Source organism: Microcebus murinus, chromosome X, assembly GCF_040939455.1.
Source record: "Microcebus murinus isolate Inina chromosome X, M.murinus_Inina_mat1.0, whole genome shotgun sequence".
Taxonomy (NCBI): Eukaryota; Metazoa; Chordata; class Mammalia; order Primates; family Cheirogaleidae; genus Microcebus; species Microcebus murinus.
The window spans coordinates 123,300,668-123,321,507 of record NC_134136.1 but is presented as its reverse complement, the minus strand read 5'-3'; the positions used below and the strand labels follow the sequence as shown (position 1 = coordinate 123,321,507).

At 38.7% G+C, this 20,840-nt stretch overlaps 1 protein-coding gene and 1 pseudogene across 2 annotated transcripts in view; one reads left to right on the top strand and one right to left on the bottom strand.

The window, feature by feature from the left end:
• CCNB3 (cyclin B3) overlaps positions 1 to 19,123 on the bottom strand; it is a 52,254-nt gene extending 33,131 nt beyond the window's left edge. Inside the window, exons 1-4 of one of the 2 annotated variants that reach the window (XM_075999431.1) lie at positions 19,003 to 19,123; positions 16,719 to 16,805; positions 11,444 to 11,574; positions 135 to 3,111 (exon numbers count right to left, since the gene is read on the bottom strand). In XM_075999431.1, coding sequence (XP_075855546.1) covers positions 135 to 3,111; positions 11,444 to 11,574; positions 16,719 to 16,805; positions 19,003 to 19,098 — 3,291 coding nt within the window. In that variant the 5' untranslated portion in view covers positions 19,099 to 19,123. The remainder of the gene's footprint in view (positions 1 to 134; positions 3,112 to 11,443; positions 11,575 to 16,718; positions 16,806 to 19,002) is intronic. The other variant, XM_075999430.1, reaches the window with a different exon arrangement.
• LOC105867157 (small ribosomal subunit protein uS13-like) lies at positions 4,920 to 6,799 on the top strand (annotated as a pseudogene).
• Positions 19,124 to 20,840: the final 1,717 nt, after the last annotated feature.

The window sequence follows — 20,840 nt, the reverse complement described above, 5'->3', positions numbered from 1 at the left end:
CCCCCTCCCCTTCCCTCCATAACTTACTATATAGGGCTCAATTGCTTAGGAAGTCAAAAAACAAACAAACTCTGCCACCAGCCACATCCAGGACAACAAAGAACACTTCATCTAATTTAAGAAGAAAGAGAGACAAATACCTCTTTTGGTGTTCTCTTGCCTTGTGGTGCGAAAAGTTTATTGGAACCAGATTCACATGCACTGGACTTGCTGGTGGTACTGGACTTGCCTGTTTTGGATTTTGGGGCAGTGATAGACACATGTGGGTGGGTCTCAACTTGGGAGATAAATGTTTTCAGAAAGGTATCTTCCTTGAGAATGGGATTCTCATCCAAAGCCAATGACTCTTTGGAGGACAAGTCAGCTGAAGGTTTCTCATTCAAAGCTGATATCTCCGTCAAGCGGAATGCTTCAGTGATGGCAGGCTTCTCCTGCAAGACTAACGGCTTCTTGAAGAGGGCTTCCTTCAAAATGTTGAACTTCTCCTCCAAAGCTAACAGTTCTCTGAGGATGGCCTCTTTATCAATGCTGGGCTTCTCCTGCAAGACCATGGCCTCCTTGAAGGTCTCCTTCTCAATGCTGGGCTTCTCCTGCACAGCCATGAGTTCCTTCAGGGTGTCTTCCTCCTCAATTGTGGGCTTCTCCTGCAAGGCCAGGGCGTCCTTGAAGAAGGTTTCCTTCTCAATGCTAAGCTTCTCCCACATAGCCATGAGTTCCTTCAGGGTGGTTTCTTCCTCAATTGTGGGCTTCTCCTGCAAGGCCAATGGCTCCTTGAGGAGAGTCTCCTCCTCTAATGTAGACTTCTTCTGCAAGACAAAATTTTCCTTAAAGAGGATCTCTTTCTTAATGGTGGCCTTCTCCTGCAAGGCCAAGGGCTCCTTGAAGTGAGCCTGTGGGTCAGTGGTAGGCTCCTTGAGGATAACAACCTCCTCAATGCTGGGCTTCTCCTGCATAGTGAAGGGCTCCTTGAAGATACCCTCCTTCTTAATGATGGGATACTTCTGCAAGGCCAGTGGCTGCTTAATAAGGGACTCCTCATCACTGGTGATGTTCTCATACAAGGCCAGCTGCTTCTTCAAGAGGAATACCTCCTCCTGGACAGTGGGCCCCTTCTTTAAAGATAATTGCTTCTCTGTGCTTATTGCTGCCTCAGAGGAGGGCTCCTTCTTCATAACCAAGAGATTCTTGAAAATAGACTCCTCTTCAATAGTGCTTTTCTCCTGCAAGGCCAACAGCTTCTTTAAGGAGTCTTCTTTGGTATCAGTCTTCTCTTGCAAGACCAAAGTATTCTGGAAGAAAGATTCATCTTTGTTGGTAGGCTTAACATGAAATGAAAATAGCTCCTGAAGGAGGAATTCCTCCTCAGTGGTAGGCTTCTCTTTCAAGGTCAATAGTTCCTTAACATATGATTCTCCTTCAGTGGTAGACTCCTGCAAGGCCAATGACTCTTTTGAGAGGGATGCCTCCTGCTCAGTGGTGTGCTTCTCTTGCAATGTAGATGGCTCCTGGAAAAGGAACTCTTCTTCAGTTGTAGATTTCTTCTTAAAAGGAAGCAGCTTATAGAGTGACTCCTCTTCAGAGGTGGTCTTCTGCAAGACCAGTGGCTTCTTTAAGATGGACACCTCCTCCTGAGTAATTTTCTTCTTCTCTAAAAACAATGATGTATTGGTGAGGATTGCCTCCTCAATTGTAGGATTCTTTCTAACTGACATTGGCTCCATAAAGAAGGAATTCGTATCTTCTCCATTCATATCTGGCAAGTTGAACAGCTCTTGCCAGACAGACATAATCACCTGAGTGGTATGCTTTTCATTCTTTAGAGACACTTTTTCTTCTTCAAAGAACAATGGCTCCTTAATAAGTGACTTTTCTCTAGAGGTAGTTTTCTGCAACACTATTGGCTGCTTCAAACAGGACATCATCCCCTGAGTAGTATGCTTCTTCTTTAAAGGTAAAGCCTTATTAGTGAGGGTTGCCTCCTCAATGGTACGCTTCTTCTTAAAAGCCAAAACCTCCTTAAAAAGTGACTCCTCCTCAGTGGGAGACTTTTGCAAGACCAAGGGCTTCTTTGAGGTGAACACCTCCTCCTGATTGGTGTGCTTCTCTGACAGTGCAGATGGCTCCTGAAAAAAGGATTCCTTCCCAGTGGTAGGCTTCTTCTTAAAGGATGATGGCTCCTTCATGAGTGACTTCTCCCCAGAAATGGTCTTCTTCAATACTAGTGGATTCTTCAAGTGGGACATCTTCCCCTGAGTGGTACATCTCTCCTCTCTTAAAGGTAATGGCTTCTTCATGGGAGCTGATTCCTTGGTGGTATACTTCTTAAAGGAAACTAGCTCCCTAACAATGTTATCTTCACTGTTGATATTCCCCTGAAATGCCCATGGCTTCTTCAAGATGTCCATATCTCCCTGAGTGGTGCGCTTCTCTTGCAACACAGATGGCTCCTGGAAAAAAGACTCCTCCTCAGTGGTAGTCTTCTTTTTAAAGGACAATGGCTTTGTGGTGAGTGACTTCTCTTCAGAGATGGTCTTCTGCAATACTAGTGGCTTCCTCATGCAGGACACCACCCCCTGAGCAGTATATTTCTTCTTTAATAATAATGACTTCCTGGTGAGGTTTGATGCCTCAGTTTTAGGCTTCTTGCTAAAATTCATTGGCTCCAGAAAGAAGTAATCCTCTTCAACATCAATGTCCTGCAAGGCTAACTCCTCCTTCCGGCAGGACTGATTCCCCTGATGTGTGCTTAACTTCTTCTTTAAGGATAATGTCCTCTTGGTAATGTCCTCACTTTTATGTTTTACCCTAAAAGTCATTGGTTCTATAGCACACTGAATATCTGTATCAGTCTCCTCCAGCAAAGTTAGTGGCTTCTCCAATTGAGATATCTTTCTATGATATATGCACTTCTTTAAAATTAATGACTTCTTGATCGAGGTTGTCTCTTCAGTAGAGGGTTCCTCTTTTAAAATTAATGGTTTTTTGAAGAGAGATGCTCCCTCGGTAGTGGGTGTTTTAGAGATGGTGGATATCTCCAGAGTACATGGTTTCTCCACAATGTTTGGTGCCAAGGTGGTAGAGGCTATTACTGGTGGAGGTTCCAGTTTATATCTATAAAGGAAACAAGGTCTGAGTAAGAAAAATGTAGCTCCCAGAATCCTCACTTATCATCTCATAAGTTGCTATACTTACTAAAGGTATGAAAGGGGAAAGGACTTCAACCCCAAAAGACAGATTAGAGGGTAAAAAAGAATCATTGGGATCTCAAGAATGGAAAAACCAGCACCACATGTACTCACCAGCAAATTGGTATTAATGGATCAACACCTAAGTGGACATATAGGAGTAACATTTATCGGGTGTTGGGAGGGTGGGAGAGGGGAGGAGTGGATGGGTGTATACAACCATGATTAAGATGTGCAACGTTTGGGGGATGGACATGCTTGAAGCTCTTACTCGAGGGGGGAGGGAGGCATGGGCAATATAAGTAACCTTAACACTTGTACCCCCATAATACGCTAAAATAAAAAGTAAAAAAAAATCATTGGGTACCATGGTGAATCAGGTAAGTAGCACATTATATAGTTTCTATGGCCAAGATCCCTACACTTTTCTATAATTTTCTCCTGAAATCTGTTATGCTTTCTCACATATGATTACCTTCACTTATATTCAAAATATTTTATTATAATACTTAACACATTGTATGCATTATCTACTACTATATCAGTCTCCCTTACTAGCTGCATTTATTTTCTTTGTCTGTCACCATCACGCACCTAGTAAAATGCATGTTGAAATTAATATTGTTTGAAGGCTAATGAGAGAGGCAGGCTGGTTATTAATATTGGTGGTATCTAACCACATTCCCTTCACTGGGCTATTTAGGAGACACTTTCCTAATGGAGGCAATAAAAATACCAAAAATAGAAATTTGTCACATGTAACAGATGCAAAACTTTGTTTTGAATAGGATTTCATGGTTTGAATAGGATTTCAATTGGACTAATTGGTTAGTCCAATTAGAGTGACTAACCTAGTGAGACCAAATCATTTGAAGACTAGAAATCAGAATAAGAAAAGAGAGAGAATTGAAGGCAAATATAATCACCAATCTGAACAGGAAGAGTAAGTACTTCTAAAAGACCAGATATCATATGATTCAATTTATATGAAACATCCAGAACAGACAGACATATCCATAGAGGTATATCCATAACAAAAAGCAGATTAGTGTTTACCAGAGGCTGAAACAGGGGTGGGAGGCAGAAAGGGGGACAGGGAAAGGAAAGAAACTCCTAATAGATTTGGAGTGATTTTTGGAGGGAGGGTTGAAAATTTTCTAAAATTAGATTGTGGTGATGGCCACACAACTAGAATAAAAACCACTAAAGCTGGGTGTGGTGGATCATGCCTATAATCCCAGCTACTCAGAAGGATGAGGTGGGAAGATCACTTGATGCCAGGAGTTTGAGACTGCAGTGAACTATGATTGTACCACTGTACTCTAGCCTGAGTGACAGAGCAAGACCGTCTCTAAAACAAAACCATTGAATTGTTACAAAAACAAAAGAAAGAGTAAGTGCCTCAAAAGTTTCTGCCTGACCAGATAGGTTCCATGACCCTCCTGATAAGAACTTTTAGAGGTAGTCTTCAGGTAGCGTAGTTATGTTATGGTACAAACATGCATCCTGGAGCTACACTGCCTGGATTCAAATCCTGGCTCCTCTACTTACTAGCTGGGTGACCTTGGGAAAGTTAATTTTCTGAACTTCAGTTTTTTCACCTATGAAATGGTAATCATAATCATAACTCCTTCATAGGCTTACTGTGAAGATTCAATAAATTAATATGCTTAAAAACAAGTAAAAGAATGTTATAAACAATTGCATCCCAATAAATTAGATAATTTAGATGAAATGGACAAATTCCTAGAAAGATACAAACTATTAAGTGTACGAAGTATGAAATGTCCGATTTCCTTAAGTACTAAGTTTGACAGTTGATATCTCTGATATTTCACTTTGACACTTCTTTTTTTTCTCTGAGACAGAGTATCACTCAGTTGCCTGGGTTAGAGTACCATGGCATCAGCCCAGCTCACAGCAACCTCAAACTCCTGGGCTCAAGCAATACTCCTGCCTCAGCCTCCTGAGTAGCTGGGACTACAGGCATGCACTAGGATGCCCAGCTTATTTTTCTATTTTTAGTAGAGACAGGGTCTCACTCTGTTCAGGCTGGTCTCAAACCCCTAATCTCAAACAATCCTCCCACCTCGGCCTCCCAGAGTTCTAGGATTACAGGTGTGGGCCACCACACCTGGCTGACACTTCTTATTTTATGTTTATCATGAAGGTACATCCTCAGTCTTTCAAATGCACATTTTGGCTTTTGATTATCTTTTGAAGTTTTTTAGAGCAATTTTTGTGAAACCATGGATACGTCAAAAATTCATGTTATTTTCAAATATGAGTTCCATCATGGAACCAATGCAGCGCAGACAGCTCAAAATATCAATGAAATGTTTGGGAAGGATGTGGCTAATGAGCGCATAATACATCAATGGTTTGAGAAGCTCCGTTCCAGTGATTTTAATCTTGAAAATGAGCTACATGGGTGACCTGAGACCAAGATGGATAACGATGAGCTGAAAGCTGCAGTGAAAGCAAATCTATCTCAACTTACACGTGAATTAGCAGTTTGACGTTACTATTCCAGCAATACTGGACCATTTGAAACAAATTGGCAAGGTAAAGAAGCTGGATAGATGGGTTACACATGAATTAAACAAGCATCAGAAGACAAATCATCTCAAAGCTTGCCTTTCTTTGCCGTCATGACATAAAGGTGAACCATTTCTACACTGTATTATTACATGTGATGAAAAATGGATTCTTTTTGACAAACGCAAGCATTCAGCCCAATTACTAGACAAAGATGAGGTGCCCAAACAGTCCAAAACAGAATATTCATTTAAAAAGCTAATGTTGTCTGTTTGCTGGTCCAGCACTGGTATTATCCACTCCACCTTTATGAAACCTGGTCAATTGATTACAGCAGATGTCTTCTGCAACCAATTGGATGCAATGATGAGGATGCTTGTGATTAAGCAGCTGAGATTGGTCAATAGAGACAAGCAAATCCTCTTGCAAGACAATGCTAGACCACATGTAGCACAAATAATACTGCTCAAGCTACAGCAGCTGTACTTGGAAACTCTCCATCATCCACTGTATTCACCAGACCTTACACAAACTGGCTACCACTTCTTCCAGGCTTTAGACCACTTCTTGCAAGGAAAAATATTGAATTCTCAAGAAGCTGTGGCTCTTCCACAGGAGGCCTACACACCACCGCTCGTGCCTTGTCTCTAATGATCCCTGAGAAGTTCCAGCACATTTTGCGAATACTCAACATCAACATCAATGGGTGGTGGAAAATAGCTTTTGCCGTTAAGGGTGTGGGATGAAGATATGCCCATGTGACGTTGAGGAAAGCAAACAATGACCTCACCAAGAGGTCAGGAGAACTCAGAGAGGATGAGGTAGAACGTGTAATCACCATTATGCAGAATCCACACCAGCACAAGATCCCAGACTGGTTTTTGAACAGACAGGATGTAAAGGATGGAAAATATAGCCAGGTCCTAGCCAATGGTCTGGACAACAAGCTCCGTGAAGACCTAGAGTGGCTGAAGAAGATTCAGGCCCATAGAGGGCTGAGCCATTTTTAGGGCCTTCATGTCCAAGGCCAGCACACCAAGACCACTGGCCACCGAGGCCATACTGTGGATGTGTAAGTCTGTAGGCCTTGTCTGTTAATAAATAGTTTATATACCCCAAAAAAAACACAAACAAACAAAAAAACCACCAAGATGTGGAAAATTGCTTTTGCAATTTCATCAACACTCATGCTTCAGGCTTCTTCACTGCTGGCATAAACAAGCTACTGTTAAGATGGCAAAACTGTATTGATAGTTTAGGTGCCAACTTTGGTTAATCTGTACTGCTTCTCTGAGAGATGATAAACTATACTTTCAATTCGGAATCGGACATTTCATATTTAATGGCCTAACTGAATTCATGTACCCTACCATATTAATGGAATAAAAAACAAAACTACATTATCATCTAAATAGATCCAAGGAAATCATTTGACAAAAATCTAACACTCTTTCATGATAAAAAGCACTCAACAAACTAGGAATTGAAAGGAGATTCCTCAGCATGATAAAGGGCATCTATGAAAAACCCAGAATGATGTTTTCCCCTCTAAGATCAGGGGAAAGACAAAATGTCCAACTCTTTATATTTTTAGTCAACATTGTACAAGAGGGTCTAGTCAAGGAAAGTAGGCAAGAAAATTAAATAAAAGGCATCCATCTTAGAAATGAAGAAAAAAAATCTATCTGTATCAGAAGACATGATTTTATATAGAAAAAATACTAATACACACAGAAATTATAAGAACTAATAAAAAGTTCAACAAGGTTCTAGGACACAAGATCAATACCCAATAAACAAATGTGTTTTTATGTACTTACAATGAAAAATCTGAAAATGAAATCAAGGAAACAATTCCATTTCCAATAGCATCAAGAAGAATAAAACGCTTAGAAATAAATTTAACAAAATAAACACAAAACTTATACTCTGAAAACTGCAAAAAACTATTGAAAGAAATTAAAGATCTAAATAAATGGGTATATACCCCCTGTTCGTGAATTGGAAGACTTATTATTAAGATATCAATACTTCCCAACTTAATTTATAGATTCAAGGCAATGTCTACACAAATTCCAGCTGGTTTATTTGTAGAAATTGGCAAGCTGATTTTAAAATTTATGTGGAATTGCAAGGAACTCAGAATAGCCAAAACAATCTTGAAATAGAACAAAGTCTGGAAATTTTTTTCTTTTTTTATATAAAAGAACAAAATTTAAAGGAATCACACTTCCCAAATTCAAAATGCAATACAAAGCTGTAATAAGACAATGTGGTACTGGCATAATGATAGGTAACAACAGACATATAGATCAATGGAATACAATTGAAAGTTCAGAAAGAAACACATATTTATGTTCAACTGATTTTGACAAGTGAAGAAAGATTAGTATTCTCAACAAATAGTGCTGGGAAAACTAGATAGCCACATACATATATTACAGTAAAGTTAGACCACTAACACATAACACCAACCAAAATTAACTCAAAAGAGATCAAAAACCTAAGGGCTAATACTTTAAAACACTTAGAAGAAAACAAGTGTATCATCTTGGATTAGCAATGGTTTCTTAGATATGACATCAAAAGCATAAGCAATAAAAGAAAAAATAAATTGAACTTCATCAAAATTAAAACTTATGCTTCAAAGAATTTCATCAACAAAGTAAAAAGATAACCCACAAAATGGATGAAAGTATTTGCAACTCATATCTGATCAGGGACTTGTACCTAGAATACATAAAGAACTCTTACATGGCCAGGTGAGGTGGCTCATGCCTGTAATCCTAGCACTCTGGGAGGACAAGGCAGGAGAATCGCTCAAGGTCAGGAGTTCGAAACCAGCCTGTGCAAGAGCGAGACCACTTCTCCACTATAAATAGAAAGAAATTAATTGACAACTAAAAATATATAAAAAAATTAGCCGGGCAAATAGCACATGCCTGTAGTCCCAGCTACTCAGGAGGCTGAGGCAGGAGGATCGCTTGAGCCCAGGAGTTTGAGGTTGCTGTGAGCTAGGCTAATGCCACAGCACTGTAGCCCAGGCAACAGAGTGAGACTCTGTCTCAAAAAAACAAAAAAAGAACTCTTACAACTCAATAATAAAAAGACCAATAACTATACATAATTACGATATGTCAATTAAAAAATAACATTTTTAAAAATTTAAGAAAATAAAAGCACAAAAAATGGACAAAAGATCTACATAGACATTCCGCCAAAGAAGATATACAAATAGCCAATAAGCACATGAAAGATGCTCAACATCAAAAAACATCTCCAGAAAATACAAGGGCTAATAAAGATGTGGAAAACTGAAAACTCTCATACATTGCTGGTAGGAATGTAAAATAATGCAGCCACCATGGAATACAGCTTGACAGTTCCTCTATACATTCAACATAGAACTACCATATGAACCAGCAACCACACTCCTTGGGATATAACAAAAGACTTGAAAACAGATGCTCAAACAAAAACTTGTACACAAATGTTCATAGCAGCACTATTCATAATAACCAAAAAGTAGAAACTGTAAACAAATGTCAACTTGAAATAGCCAGTCCTTCAAGATGGATCCCAAGTGGCTAACTAGGAGCCAATCGGCCATTTTCTGACTAGAGGTCACACAAATACTCTGAATTCCTAGAAAACCTACACCTTTTTAACTTTAGGATTTTCAGAGCTCACCCGCCTCAACCACTTAGGGTTCAGCTGTCTCATCCAATCAGGGATCAGCTGCCTCAACCAATCAGAACTAAGTGAGCTTCAATCCTTCATTTGCATAAGCAAGCCTGATTGGGAACCTAGGGCAGGAATTTTTGCTATAAAACTGAGCCTTCCCACTTGGTGGTGGCTCAAGCCCATAATCCTAGCACTGTGGGAAGCAAAGGTGGGAGGATCCCTTGAGGTCAAGAGTTCAAGACCAGCCTGAGCAAGAGCGACTCCCAGCTCTATTAAAAACTTAGCCAGGCACAGTGGCACACACTACTAAAACCAGAAAAATTTAGCTGGGTACAGTGGTGCACGCATGTAGTCCCAGCTAGTCCAGAGGCTGGGGCAGGATGATCGCTTGAGCCCAGGAGTTTGAGGTTGCAGTGAGCTATGATGGGGCCACTGTAAACTGAGCCTTCCCTTTGTTCTCTGGGACACACCTTCATTTTACACAGAAAACTATGTCTCCCTGGCTTGCAAACTGTTCACTGGAATAAAGTCTCATTCCTCCAAATTCCTTATCAGAGAACTTTTGTTCACACAACCCAAATGTCCATCCAACTGATGAATGGACGCAGAAAATGTGCTGTATATATGCAACAGATTATTTGGCAATAAAAAAAATGAAGCACTTATACCCGCTATGACATGAACTTTGAAAACATTATGCTAAGTGAAAGAAGCTAGACACAAAAGACCACACATTGTATAATTACATTTATATGAAATGTACAGAATAGGGAAATCTATATAGAGACAGAAAGTAGATTAGTGGTTGCCTAGAGCTGGGGAGGACTGGGGAAATTGAGAGGTGACAGCTAAAGGTATAGGGTTACTTTTGGGGTTGATGAAAATGTTCTAAAATTGATTGTGATGGCTGCATAACTGTGAATATACTAAACACCATTGAATTGTACGGTTCAAATTGTCTGATATGCAAATTATATCAATAAAGCTGTTACAAAAATATTTAGTGATTATACTAATGGGATTATAGTGAGTTCTCAATAAATGGTAGCTATTACTGGTTCTAGTACTATTATTAGGGTCCATTCCAATGAACCCTGAATGAAGGGAAGAATGTTTATCGCATTTGTGAGGGTTTGTTTGCCTGCTAAAATCAGAATGATGAAAGAAATTGAAAAGAAAGTAATGCAGAGAATTAAGGTCAAAATATGCATACAAACTCCAGGAATTCCATTTCAGCAGGAAACCAAGTAAGGCTAAATTCTAATCTTCTTTCTGTTTGGTAATTAGCAAAGTATCTGTAGACCTAGCATTTTAATTTTCTAGAGTTCTCCAACCTTTTTACCTTACCCTTTTGAACTCATTCTTAGCCCTGCTATAGCCATCTATCTAATTTATTCAAATGCAGATTAGTCCCTGAAGAAGTAATTCCCACTGGAAAGAGAAGAGAATATAGAAAAGTCTCACTCTACTTTGTAAGTCATCTTTCAATAAAATTTTTCCTAGAGGTAAATTATTTTTCCAATCCTAAACGGGAATGCCTATCTGTACTTGCAGAACCTGTCAACGATTACCTATAATAGCTGGAAGACACATGTTTTTAGCCTAGAGAGATGGTAATTTCTCTCCAGTAGCAAGGGACAAATCTCCCCTAAAGTTTCTAATGCAATAAGCAGACTAGCAAGCTCCTGAAAGTTCCTTAAAAATTAAGCTACCCCCACATTCCCAAGCGCAGACTAGCTAAAACAGGGACTGAATTACTAAAAGAGAGAAAAGATGAGCACAAGGTCTTTTACCAAATTCCCCAGTGACAACAACTCTTTCAATATGCACAAACACCATAGGAAAAGAAAATGAAAAGAGCCCTATAACTCTTCAGCAACTACGGCTGGGTCCACCTCAGCACCCAGGGTTACTGTGATGGTCACCACTATGGCTCACTAAACATATTATCAACAGGGACAAAATAGGGGCAAAAGAATGTCACACACTCTGCTTTACCATCTAAACCAATGCGATCTGAGTCCCCTCTTACTTACCCTTTTAGAGTTACCTCAGTGTTTTCATCCAACTCAATAACATATGTGTTCCTGTTTATCTTCTTGAAAACATTTTTTATAAACTCCCTGTTGGCTTCCTTCTTAAGTTGAGCATGTTGACTTTGCAAAGCCTGCAAAAAAATAATTAATTAAATAGGTGGGAGGAGGGAGAAGGTGGCAGGGAAATTAAGAAAACCACAAATTACCTAATAGGTGGTTCTTATAGGAAAGTCCTGACCCACATGGACAGGTTGTTTGGGTGTTCCAGGAGTGATAATCCAAACATCTCACAATCAGTATGACACTGGGCTGACCAATCACAGTGGAAGCTAGCAGCAAACAACCAATGCATTAGTACTAGTATGTGTTGGCTAAATAGCAGCCCTAACTGCTTCCAGAGGATACAGGATGTAGTTCTGATCTCCATGCCAGGCATACTGGCTGTCAAACAACTGAAAAGATGCTTTGTTAACATCACATTCCACTTTGACCTCATAAATGTTCAGAAGGGAAAAAAAAGGCAATATGACTGGCTTTGCTGTCTGGGTATGCCAAGATCAATTAGCTTTTCAGGGTAGACCGCTACCATAAGGGTAGCGGTCTCTGAAACATCAATCCCATTTCATTGAGTGATATTTACTTCCCACAGGAATCTGGGGAGTTCCATCAGACTCTAATCCCAACTAACACTATTAAACAGTAGGAGAGATTATGGGACTGTAAATAATGTCAGTAAAAATAAACTTAAAATTATGCCTTTAAAATAAAACAAATTAGCCTAATTATATTTCAAATAAATACCCTAACCACACTAAAGAAAAAACAGAAAACAGAAGAAAAGAAACAACCAATCCAAGTAACTTACAAACACAGTATTTGACTATATACCCTCAAAGTACAAATTCTCAATTAGGATGGGTTTGTGGGGGTGGATATTGCTAATAAATCTGGAACTCTTTTTAGGTTTATTATAGTGGTATTGATGAAGTAATTTTGAAACTCTCTTAGATATATTACAGTATTAAGTAAATGTGTTGATGTTCTTGGGAACCAGGGCTGTCAATGTAGAAGGAAGAACATACAAATATGAATTGGGGAATGCAAGAAAGAATCTTGTGTGCTAGAATTGAGGCTGTATGAATTCATGATTTCTTAAATAGGTTTGTGTGTATATATAGCTGTGTATATACGTATATGTGTATATAAATCTGTGTATAAAGATATAAGTACACATGTGTGTACATTTGTATACATATACCTGCAGATATTTCCTAGCTTTGTATGCTGAAAGAACAGAAAAAGCAGATACCCCAGTAGCACACCTAGCACTGAGATCTTGGTTTCTAATACCATTCCCCACCAAAAGGAGTCAGAACTCCTTGGAGAAATAGTTGACTCCAGGGCTGGGACAAAGTAGGCATAAAATGAGCCTGGAACATCTGTTTATGCTAGAAATAAATGTTCAAAAAAATTATGAGAGCTCATCACAAGGACACAGTAGTCAGACTGAAGGAGATACTAACAGGCCAAATCTAGGACAAGTTGAGCACCAAAATAAAATATAATAATAAACAACCACCATAAGAATTCATGAGTCCATACCAAATTATATATAGGAGAGAAGGGAAGGCTTATGCCTGTAGAAGAATGCCCAGGAAAGACTGGTAAATTGGAAGCAAATGCTAGAGTTGGAAAAATCATAATAAAAGATTAAGGCAAGAATCATCAATGGGTGCTAAATCTAGAGGACATTTTGATGAAGAGCAGGCTATTTTTAGACTGTTAAGAGTATTTCCACAGACTTAATAGTTACGAAAGAGAAAAAAATTAATTGTAGAGTGGAAAAACCAGGCACTATCTTAATCGGGTGATCAAAATTAACATCATCAACAAGCGACAGATAGACATTGTGTGCCTCCAGATGTGACACCTTGAGGAGGACAGAAAGAACATCACCTACAGTATCTAGCCAAGAATGTATAAAATCATCTAATCACAAGGAAACAACAAACACAAAATGAGGACCATTTTATTTTACAAAGGGGAGAGTTGCATGAGATTATATCCTTCAAAAATAGTAATGCCATAAAAAAAAAAAAAGAAAGACCATGAAAATGTTCCAGATTTAGAGGCTAAAAAGATAAGCAAATCTAACACATGAATCTAGACTGGATCTTTTACTGGAGGGGGAAAATGCTATATGGGTGCTATAAGATCAACTGATAAAACTGGAATATAGACAATTGATTATATAAAACTGCTGTATTAATGTACATTTAGACAGTTGATAAGTGCCCTGTGATTATATAAGACAATTTTTCTATTCCTAGGAAATACACATGGAAGTACTTGGGGTAAAGGACCATGATACATGTAAGTGAATGATAAAGCTAGTGGCATAAAATGTTAACAATAGGTAACCTAGGTGAAGGGTATAAGGGTGTTCTTTGCACTATTTTTTTTAATTTTTGCAACACCTTGTAAATCTGAAGTTATTTCCAAATGAAATATAGGAAAAAAAGTATGTGTTTGTATCATCAGATCATAATAAGCAATTGTAATCTAATCCTTTTTAGGACCACAAGTCATCCATCTCTGCTTTTCAAAGAGTGTGGCACAATTTTCATTTTAATTTTACCTAAAGTTTTACAAACTCCCTATCCATGCCATCAAGATTCAGAATGAGAAAAGAGGTATATTCTTGGCAGGAGAGAGGTAGAGACCCCAATCCCCAAGGTGAAACTTTCTAATTGCCATTTGTGCAGGTTCGAAGCACTGATATTTTCATGAAGAGCTAGGCTCAAGCGAACCTTTATCTGTACTTCCCCATAATTCTTTCACCATGAAATAGGAGAATAGAAATGAAAGTCCTACTTACACAAAACCATATAGATAAACATGGATATAGGCCCTATTTCCTTGTCTGCTGGCTTAGCACCAGCTCTTATATATTATCGAAAGTCCTTTATCATTTCCCAGCCTGGAAATTATAAAGCAGGGGGAAAGAAAAACTCACAGCAGATTAACTAATTAAAATAGATCAATTCTTCTTGGCAGGCCAGGACCTCATTGTGGCAAATGTTGAGAAGAAGACAGAGATAGGGACAAGGAAACCTTGTAATACTGACAGAAAGCAGCAAAACATTATATAGGGAAATCCCCAAAATTCAGAAAGAAAGGAGCCTTCAACCCTCAAATAGATGAGCTGAGATATCAACAGAAATGCCCAACCCTAGGAATGACTTAGGTACATTGTAATGATGGAACTTTCTCTGGAAAGCACCAAAGACCCTTCAAGGTAACCAAGGTGAATCTTCAGAACTTGAATGCAAAAGGCAAATGGGCTTTCTGAGCTGCTGGAAAGTTAGAAGCAGAGATTACTGCTTGGAGATGCCTTCCTCCCCACTGCCTTGTCCCCATGAGGATGTGGCTGAACAGATACTGAATTTGGTTGGAGAATTAAGAGAGTCCTGGATACCTGCACGGGTTTCCTATTATTGTTACAGTTAATTTGTGTCTGTTCTTTCTGAATAGTATAATAAAACTCATGAAAAAGGAAGGACTGAGACATAGCAAGAAAATCAGTTTCTCACATACTGTGATGCCTTACTGCTATGGTCTGTGTCCCCCTAAAATTCATATGTCGAAACCTAATCTCTAATGTGATAGTATTAAGAGAAGAGGCCTTTTGAGAGGTGATTAAGTCATAAGGGCAGAGCCCTCATGAATAGGATTAGTTACCTTATAAAGGAGGCTCAAGGGAGCTTGTTTGCCTCTTCTGCCATGTGAGGACACAGCAAGAAGATGCCACCTATGAGGAGTGGGCCCTCACCAGATAATAAATCTTCCAGCACTTTGATCTTGGACTTTTCAGCCTCCAGAACTGTGAGTAATAAATTTCTGTTTTTTATAAGTTACCAAGTCTAAGGTATTTTGTTATAGTGGCCCAAATAGACTAAGACACTTACCTTGCACAGTGTCATTGTACTCCCATCAAGAACTCTGAAGGCCAAGGGAAGTTAAACTAATCTTCTGATTTGTAGCTACCTTATTTCAGCCAAGTTTCTAGATTCATGGTTAAATAAATCAGGAAATGAATCTAACCTTGTAGATATGTGTGGGAGGGGGACTCTTTCTACCAATCGATAGTAAGTTTTAAATTGGACAGAAAGACATAACTTAAAAACATGGTGTAATCTGCATGGGAAAGAGATTGCACTACCCAAAAGGTGGTCATGTAGAATCTAAAGTACAGGGATCCAAAGGAAAGAACTTTGCCAATGCTTATCTGATCCTGCCCAAGGGAGTAAAACATATCTAGTAGAAACAAGTATTCTGGTAGCCACGGAAGTATACTCTATTGTGTTGGGCAAAAGTAGCTCACCAGGCTTCTCTGTAGCCTAGATGAAACAGACTTCAAAACCAATAATGGGAAAATCCTCATCTGTAAAGTAGAGATGATTATAGTATGTACCTCATAGGGTCATATGAGGATTAAGTGGATTGATACAGGAAAAAGTGCTTAAAATAGAGGCTGGCATGTGGTAAGCACTTAGAAAATAATAACAACTGATATCTACTAAGACTCAAGATTATCTTTGGCCTGATTCTATATTCAATTAACAACAATTCCATTAATTCTAATTTTACTAGTACTTTACTAATCCAAGAAGGGAGGTGACTTAGGAGGGAATTCAAGAATTCAAGTCAAAATTGAGTTTTTGTATCTTCATAGTTGAAGACCAGATCATGGAACTGTGGTTCTCAGCAGTTCTGTACATTAGAAAGCATTTTAGATTGTCACTATCACTGGGCTTCTGCTGGAATTTAATGCCTAGGGACCAGGGATGCTGGCTGTGGTCAATCCTATAAATAGAAAAACTGCCCTGCCCAAAACACCCATAGTGCTCAAATAGATAAACACAGCCCTAGACTACAATGATTCCACCAAAGTACTTACCTCCAAGGCCTAAGCAGCCAGCTGAGCCATCTCTAAACTGTATCTAAATGTAATCTCATAGTTCTCATATTATCTACAATTTCATATCTGTTAATCACTCTGCTGCTTTCAGATAACTCTACCAATTGACCCAGATGGTATGTGCCAGTAGAAGAGTCCCTGCAGTTTTTGAAATTGGGTCATTGATGCCAAATAAAATCTGTTCTCAACATTCCAGAGAGGGTCAGAGTTTGGTAAAATGGAAAAATCCCTCAAGAAAGAGGTTGTCTAAGCCTTACACAAAACCACAGTAGGGGACTGGACTAGCATACTCACATTGGTCAGATCTTCAAAAGCTGATCTCTTTTTGAGTGCTCCCTGTGGTGAAGATGGAGATATCTTTGCTTGGTAATTCTCCCCCCTCTACAAAAGTAAAATAGATAAATGAGTATATCCAATTGGGAACAGTCTCTTAAGGGACTTTGTGTTATCTTCAGGGTTCAGCAGAAACACCAGAATCTCAAAGGAACCAGGGATGCACATGATAAATTACAACAAAAGGTCATTTTGGCACTAAAAGCTCCTATTTGAGTCCCTAAAGGTGGTAGTCACTAATGATGGGAACAAGTCTGCAAAGAGACGAGATGATCTTCAGTGTAACTCTCAAAATGAGCAAAATATAGCTTGGTAAAGCTAATTTTTCCTCTTCTCTCATATTTATAGTTATCCTATCCGAGATGAACCATTACCTCCCCCACCACTCCTAGTTATTCCTTTAATACGATGCTTTCAGGTAAATCAGTTTAACAATTTAACAAATATTTAATTATCTTTTATATTAAGTAGCTTTTTAAAGACATTTCCAATAAGGATAATAGTGCACATACCTATACACTGGTCCAGGATCTGTTCTTTACTAGCTGTTGACCTTAGACAAGTCACTTAATCTCTGAGCCTCAATTTTCTTATCAGTAAAATTAGAATGATAACCTACCTTAGAGTTCCTGAGAAGCAAATAAGAGAATATGTATTTTTAAAAATAGTCTGTATAAACTATAAATGGATGGAAACAGTATTTAAAAATGTGTAGTCTGATATGACTATAAACCTAACAGGGAAAATTTTGTATTTTAAGAAAAAAGTTTTGTAATCCAGATTAAGCTCTAATTGTTAGCGTATATAAGGGAGGGTCAGGGACAAGGATGAGGGGTGAATATTTTGGAGCAGAGGGAGCTTTCTTTCTAGGTATTCTGTATCTGTGCATGGTTACCTCACTCCCAGAATACGACCATCTTTATGGGGCTAGATGTTAGGGCAAATCACACTATAGGGCTCTTCTACACCCTAACAGCTTTTACTTGGTAAAAGTCTCCTACATCTCAGATTTTCCTTATGAAATTCTAAGAACCTGCCCTACCTATATCAGAGAGTTCTTATGATGTAAAGCAGGACGCTGGGATCAGACCATTTGCTTTGTTTTCCATTTAGGCCATTAACAAACAGTACATGGCACAGTAAGTGATCAGAAATTTAGAGAACTGGATTCATGATACAATAGACCAATCTGGTACAATAGAGTAATACTGGAAGAGCTGAGAAGAATTATTTCTGTTCTCTGATTAAGCCAAGACATAAGTAAACTATTAGTCTTTTATCTAGTTCATGATAAATAATCCTAGTAGAAATAATTAGCAAAATATAAAATATTATTTTCTCAAAAATTATCTAAGAAATAAACTGTCAGTCTGTTATCTAATGCCTATTTAATATTACTGGTAGAAATAATCAACCAAAAAAAATTACAGCTGAAACTGAACTCAGTAAAACTTAAGATTTGCAAAATGTGCTCTAAGAAAGTTGGATCTGGAAAAATAACTGCCACAAAAGAAAAGTTACATTGGTAGAATTCTAATCAGAAAATTTGATATGGCCAAAATCCCAATCAATGTATACAAGCTTTCTTGACAAATTTACATGGGAAATAAATTTGGTCACTCCAGGAAAATCATTTTAGTAAAACAAAAATGAAAATTATTAGCAAATGTTTATCTGTGCTGAGAGAAAACCAATCAAGGAAATTAAATTCATCTAATGTTTGCTCCAAGAAATACTCTCTTGATTACAATTCATCAGCGTTAGTATAATTATGATTACATATGATGATGAACACAGAACATCCCAAGGTTAGAATAACAATGTCAAACTACCCATAACATCCAAACAGTAGTGTAAAAAAATACACTCATTTATCAAATTTAATAGCTGTAAAAAGCATGATGAAATATTTGCTGATGTAATCTTCTTACCAGGAGGTACCAAATAGCCTCTCAGCAAGGTGCTTGGAGCTTCTCAGAGAAAGTAAGAGTGATGAGAGCTGAGTGTTGTTTGGTTTTGAGGGTTGTGGAAGTGGCCTTCATTTAAGCACTACATTTATGGGAAGAGTTCATACTTCCTTCCCAAGTTCTAATTTGCTGGTATTCTCCAACTACAAGGGCTGCCACCCATCCCCAATTTCTCAGACTAAACCAGACATATTCCAAAAGATCCAAGGGTGAGGATGGGTACTGAACCAACACAGGAAGAGACTATCTGACACACTGTTAAGATAGCTTGCTCTAACCTTTTCATATTGGTTATGATCACTGGGCACAATTTTGCTGGATGGAGATTTCTTAGTCTTGGGTTTGGAGCTTCGGGGTGGTAGTGGCAGTGGCATCTCTTACAGATTCAGCAGCGTCTTGTCCAAGGTAGAGCTGCAATCAGAAAGGGACTCTTTAAAACACCATTTACCAGAAACACCATAGAATTCTCTGGAAACTTGAGAAAACCTAATCTCTCTATAGCATCCCTAGGAGAAAACGGACTTTGAAGTTGGACAGATTTGTGTTCCAATCTTGGTTGTAACAAAATTAACCTTGGGCAAATGATCTAAAGACAATGCAACAAACTTACCACTATGTACCAGAAACTTCAAGCGATGGAGACATAAACACAAATCATAGATCTTATCCTGTAAGTATTCACATACACAGCTCTAATGTTAACAAAAATGTGACAAATGATTTAATAAAGGTAGATACAAAGTACTTGTTATGGACTGAATGTTCCCATCCATCTGTCCAAAATCCATGTTGACATTCATCCATTCCTTTTTTTTTTTTTTTTGTAGAGATGGGGTCTCACTATTTTGCCCAAGCTGGCCTTGAACTCCTGGCCTCAAGTGATCCTCCCACCTCAGCCTCCCAAAGTGCTGGGGATGACAGGTGTGAGCCACCATATCCAACCCATATGTTGACATTCTAACCCTCAGTGTGATGATATTAGGAGATGAGGCCTTTGGGAGATGTTTAGGTCTGAAGCTAGAGCCCTTGTGAATGGCATTAGTGCCCTTATAAACAACAGACACTCCCCCCCCTCAAAGAGAGCTCTCTTATCCTTTTCTGCCATGTGAGGATACAACAACAAAATAGCCATCTATGAACCAGGATGCAGACACCAAATCTGCCAGTGCCTTCATCTTGGACTTCTCAGCCTCCAGAACTATGAGAACTAAATTTCTGTTGTTTAAGCCACCCAGTCCATGACACTTTATTATAGCAACCCCAACTAAGGCAGTACTATAGAAACATAATGGAAAGTCAGTAATCCTTTCCAGGATGGGGGTAGAGGAAGCAACATTTGATCAGGGCTTAAATGGCAAACAAGTTCCCAAGGTGACTAAGGAGCTTTCCAGGCAAAGAAAGCCTGAGCCCAGGCAGAAGCATGAACATACATAATTCAGGTACATCCCAGATATCTGGAGTATGGAACATAGAGAATGTGTTGGGAAGGGATTAGAAAGGAGCTGAAAAGCTAGGCTGGGGCCAGGCTGGTAAGAAAGGCATGCAGAGAAGACTGTAGTTTGAGGGGAAAGTTTAAGAAAGGAGAAAGGCTGATTTGGATTTTGCTTTGGATGGAGAAGTATTAGACATTTCGTAGGTGAGGAAAGCCAGTACAAGCATGTGCTTTCACATTTACTACTTCAGTTGATCCTCACAACAAAACTGCAAGGGTAAGCAGGACAGATAGAATTCTCTCTATTTTATAGTCTCAGATGAGCTAAGTAACTTACTACCCAGGACAAACTATTAAGTGGAATGGATCATCCAGCTCTTTCTAAAATACCATGAAGTCTCTCTGATCACACTGGAAAACATTCCAAAACAGTGAAAGGCCATAATATGAGGAGGTAGAATGAGCACAGGCTTTGGAATTTGTGAAACTGGGCTTCTAATCTACACTTACTTACAGAGGATTCATGTGGCTCAAATGTAAATTTATATGTACAAAACCTGATCCACAGTAGGCACTCGATAAATGGTGCATCTTACTCTCCTTCTCTTCCTTCAAATCCAAGCCTATTTTCCATCTCATCCCTCAAAACTCAGCCAAGCAGCAATAAAGCTAAATTGGGTGCAC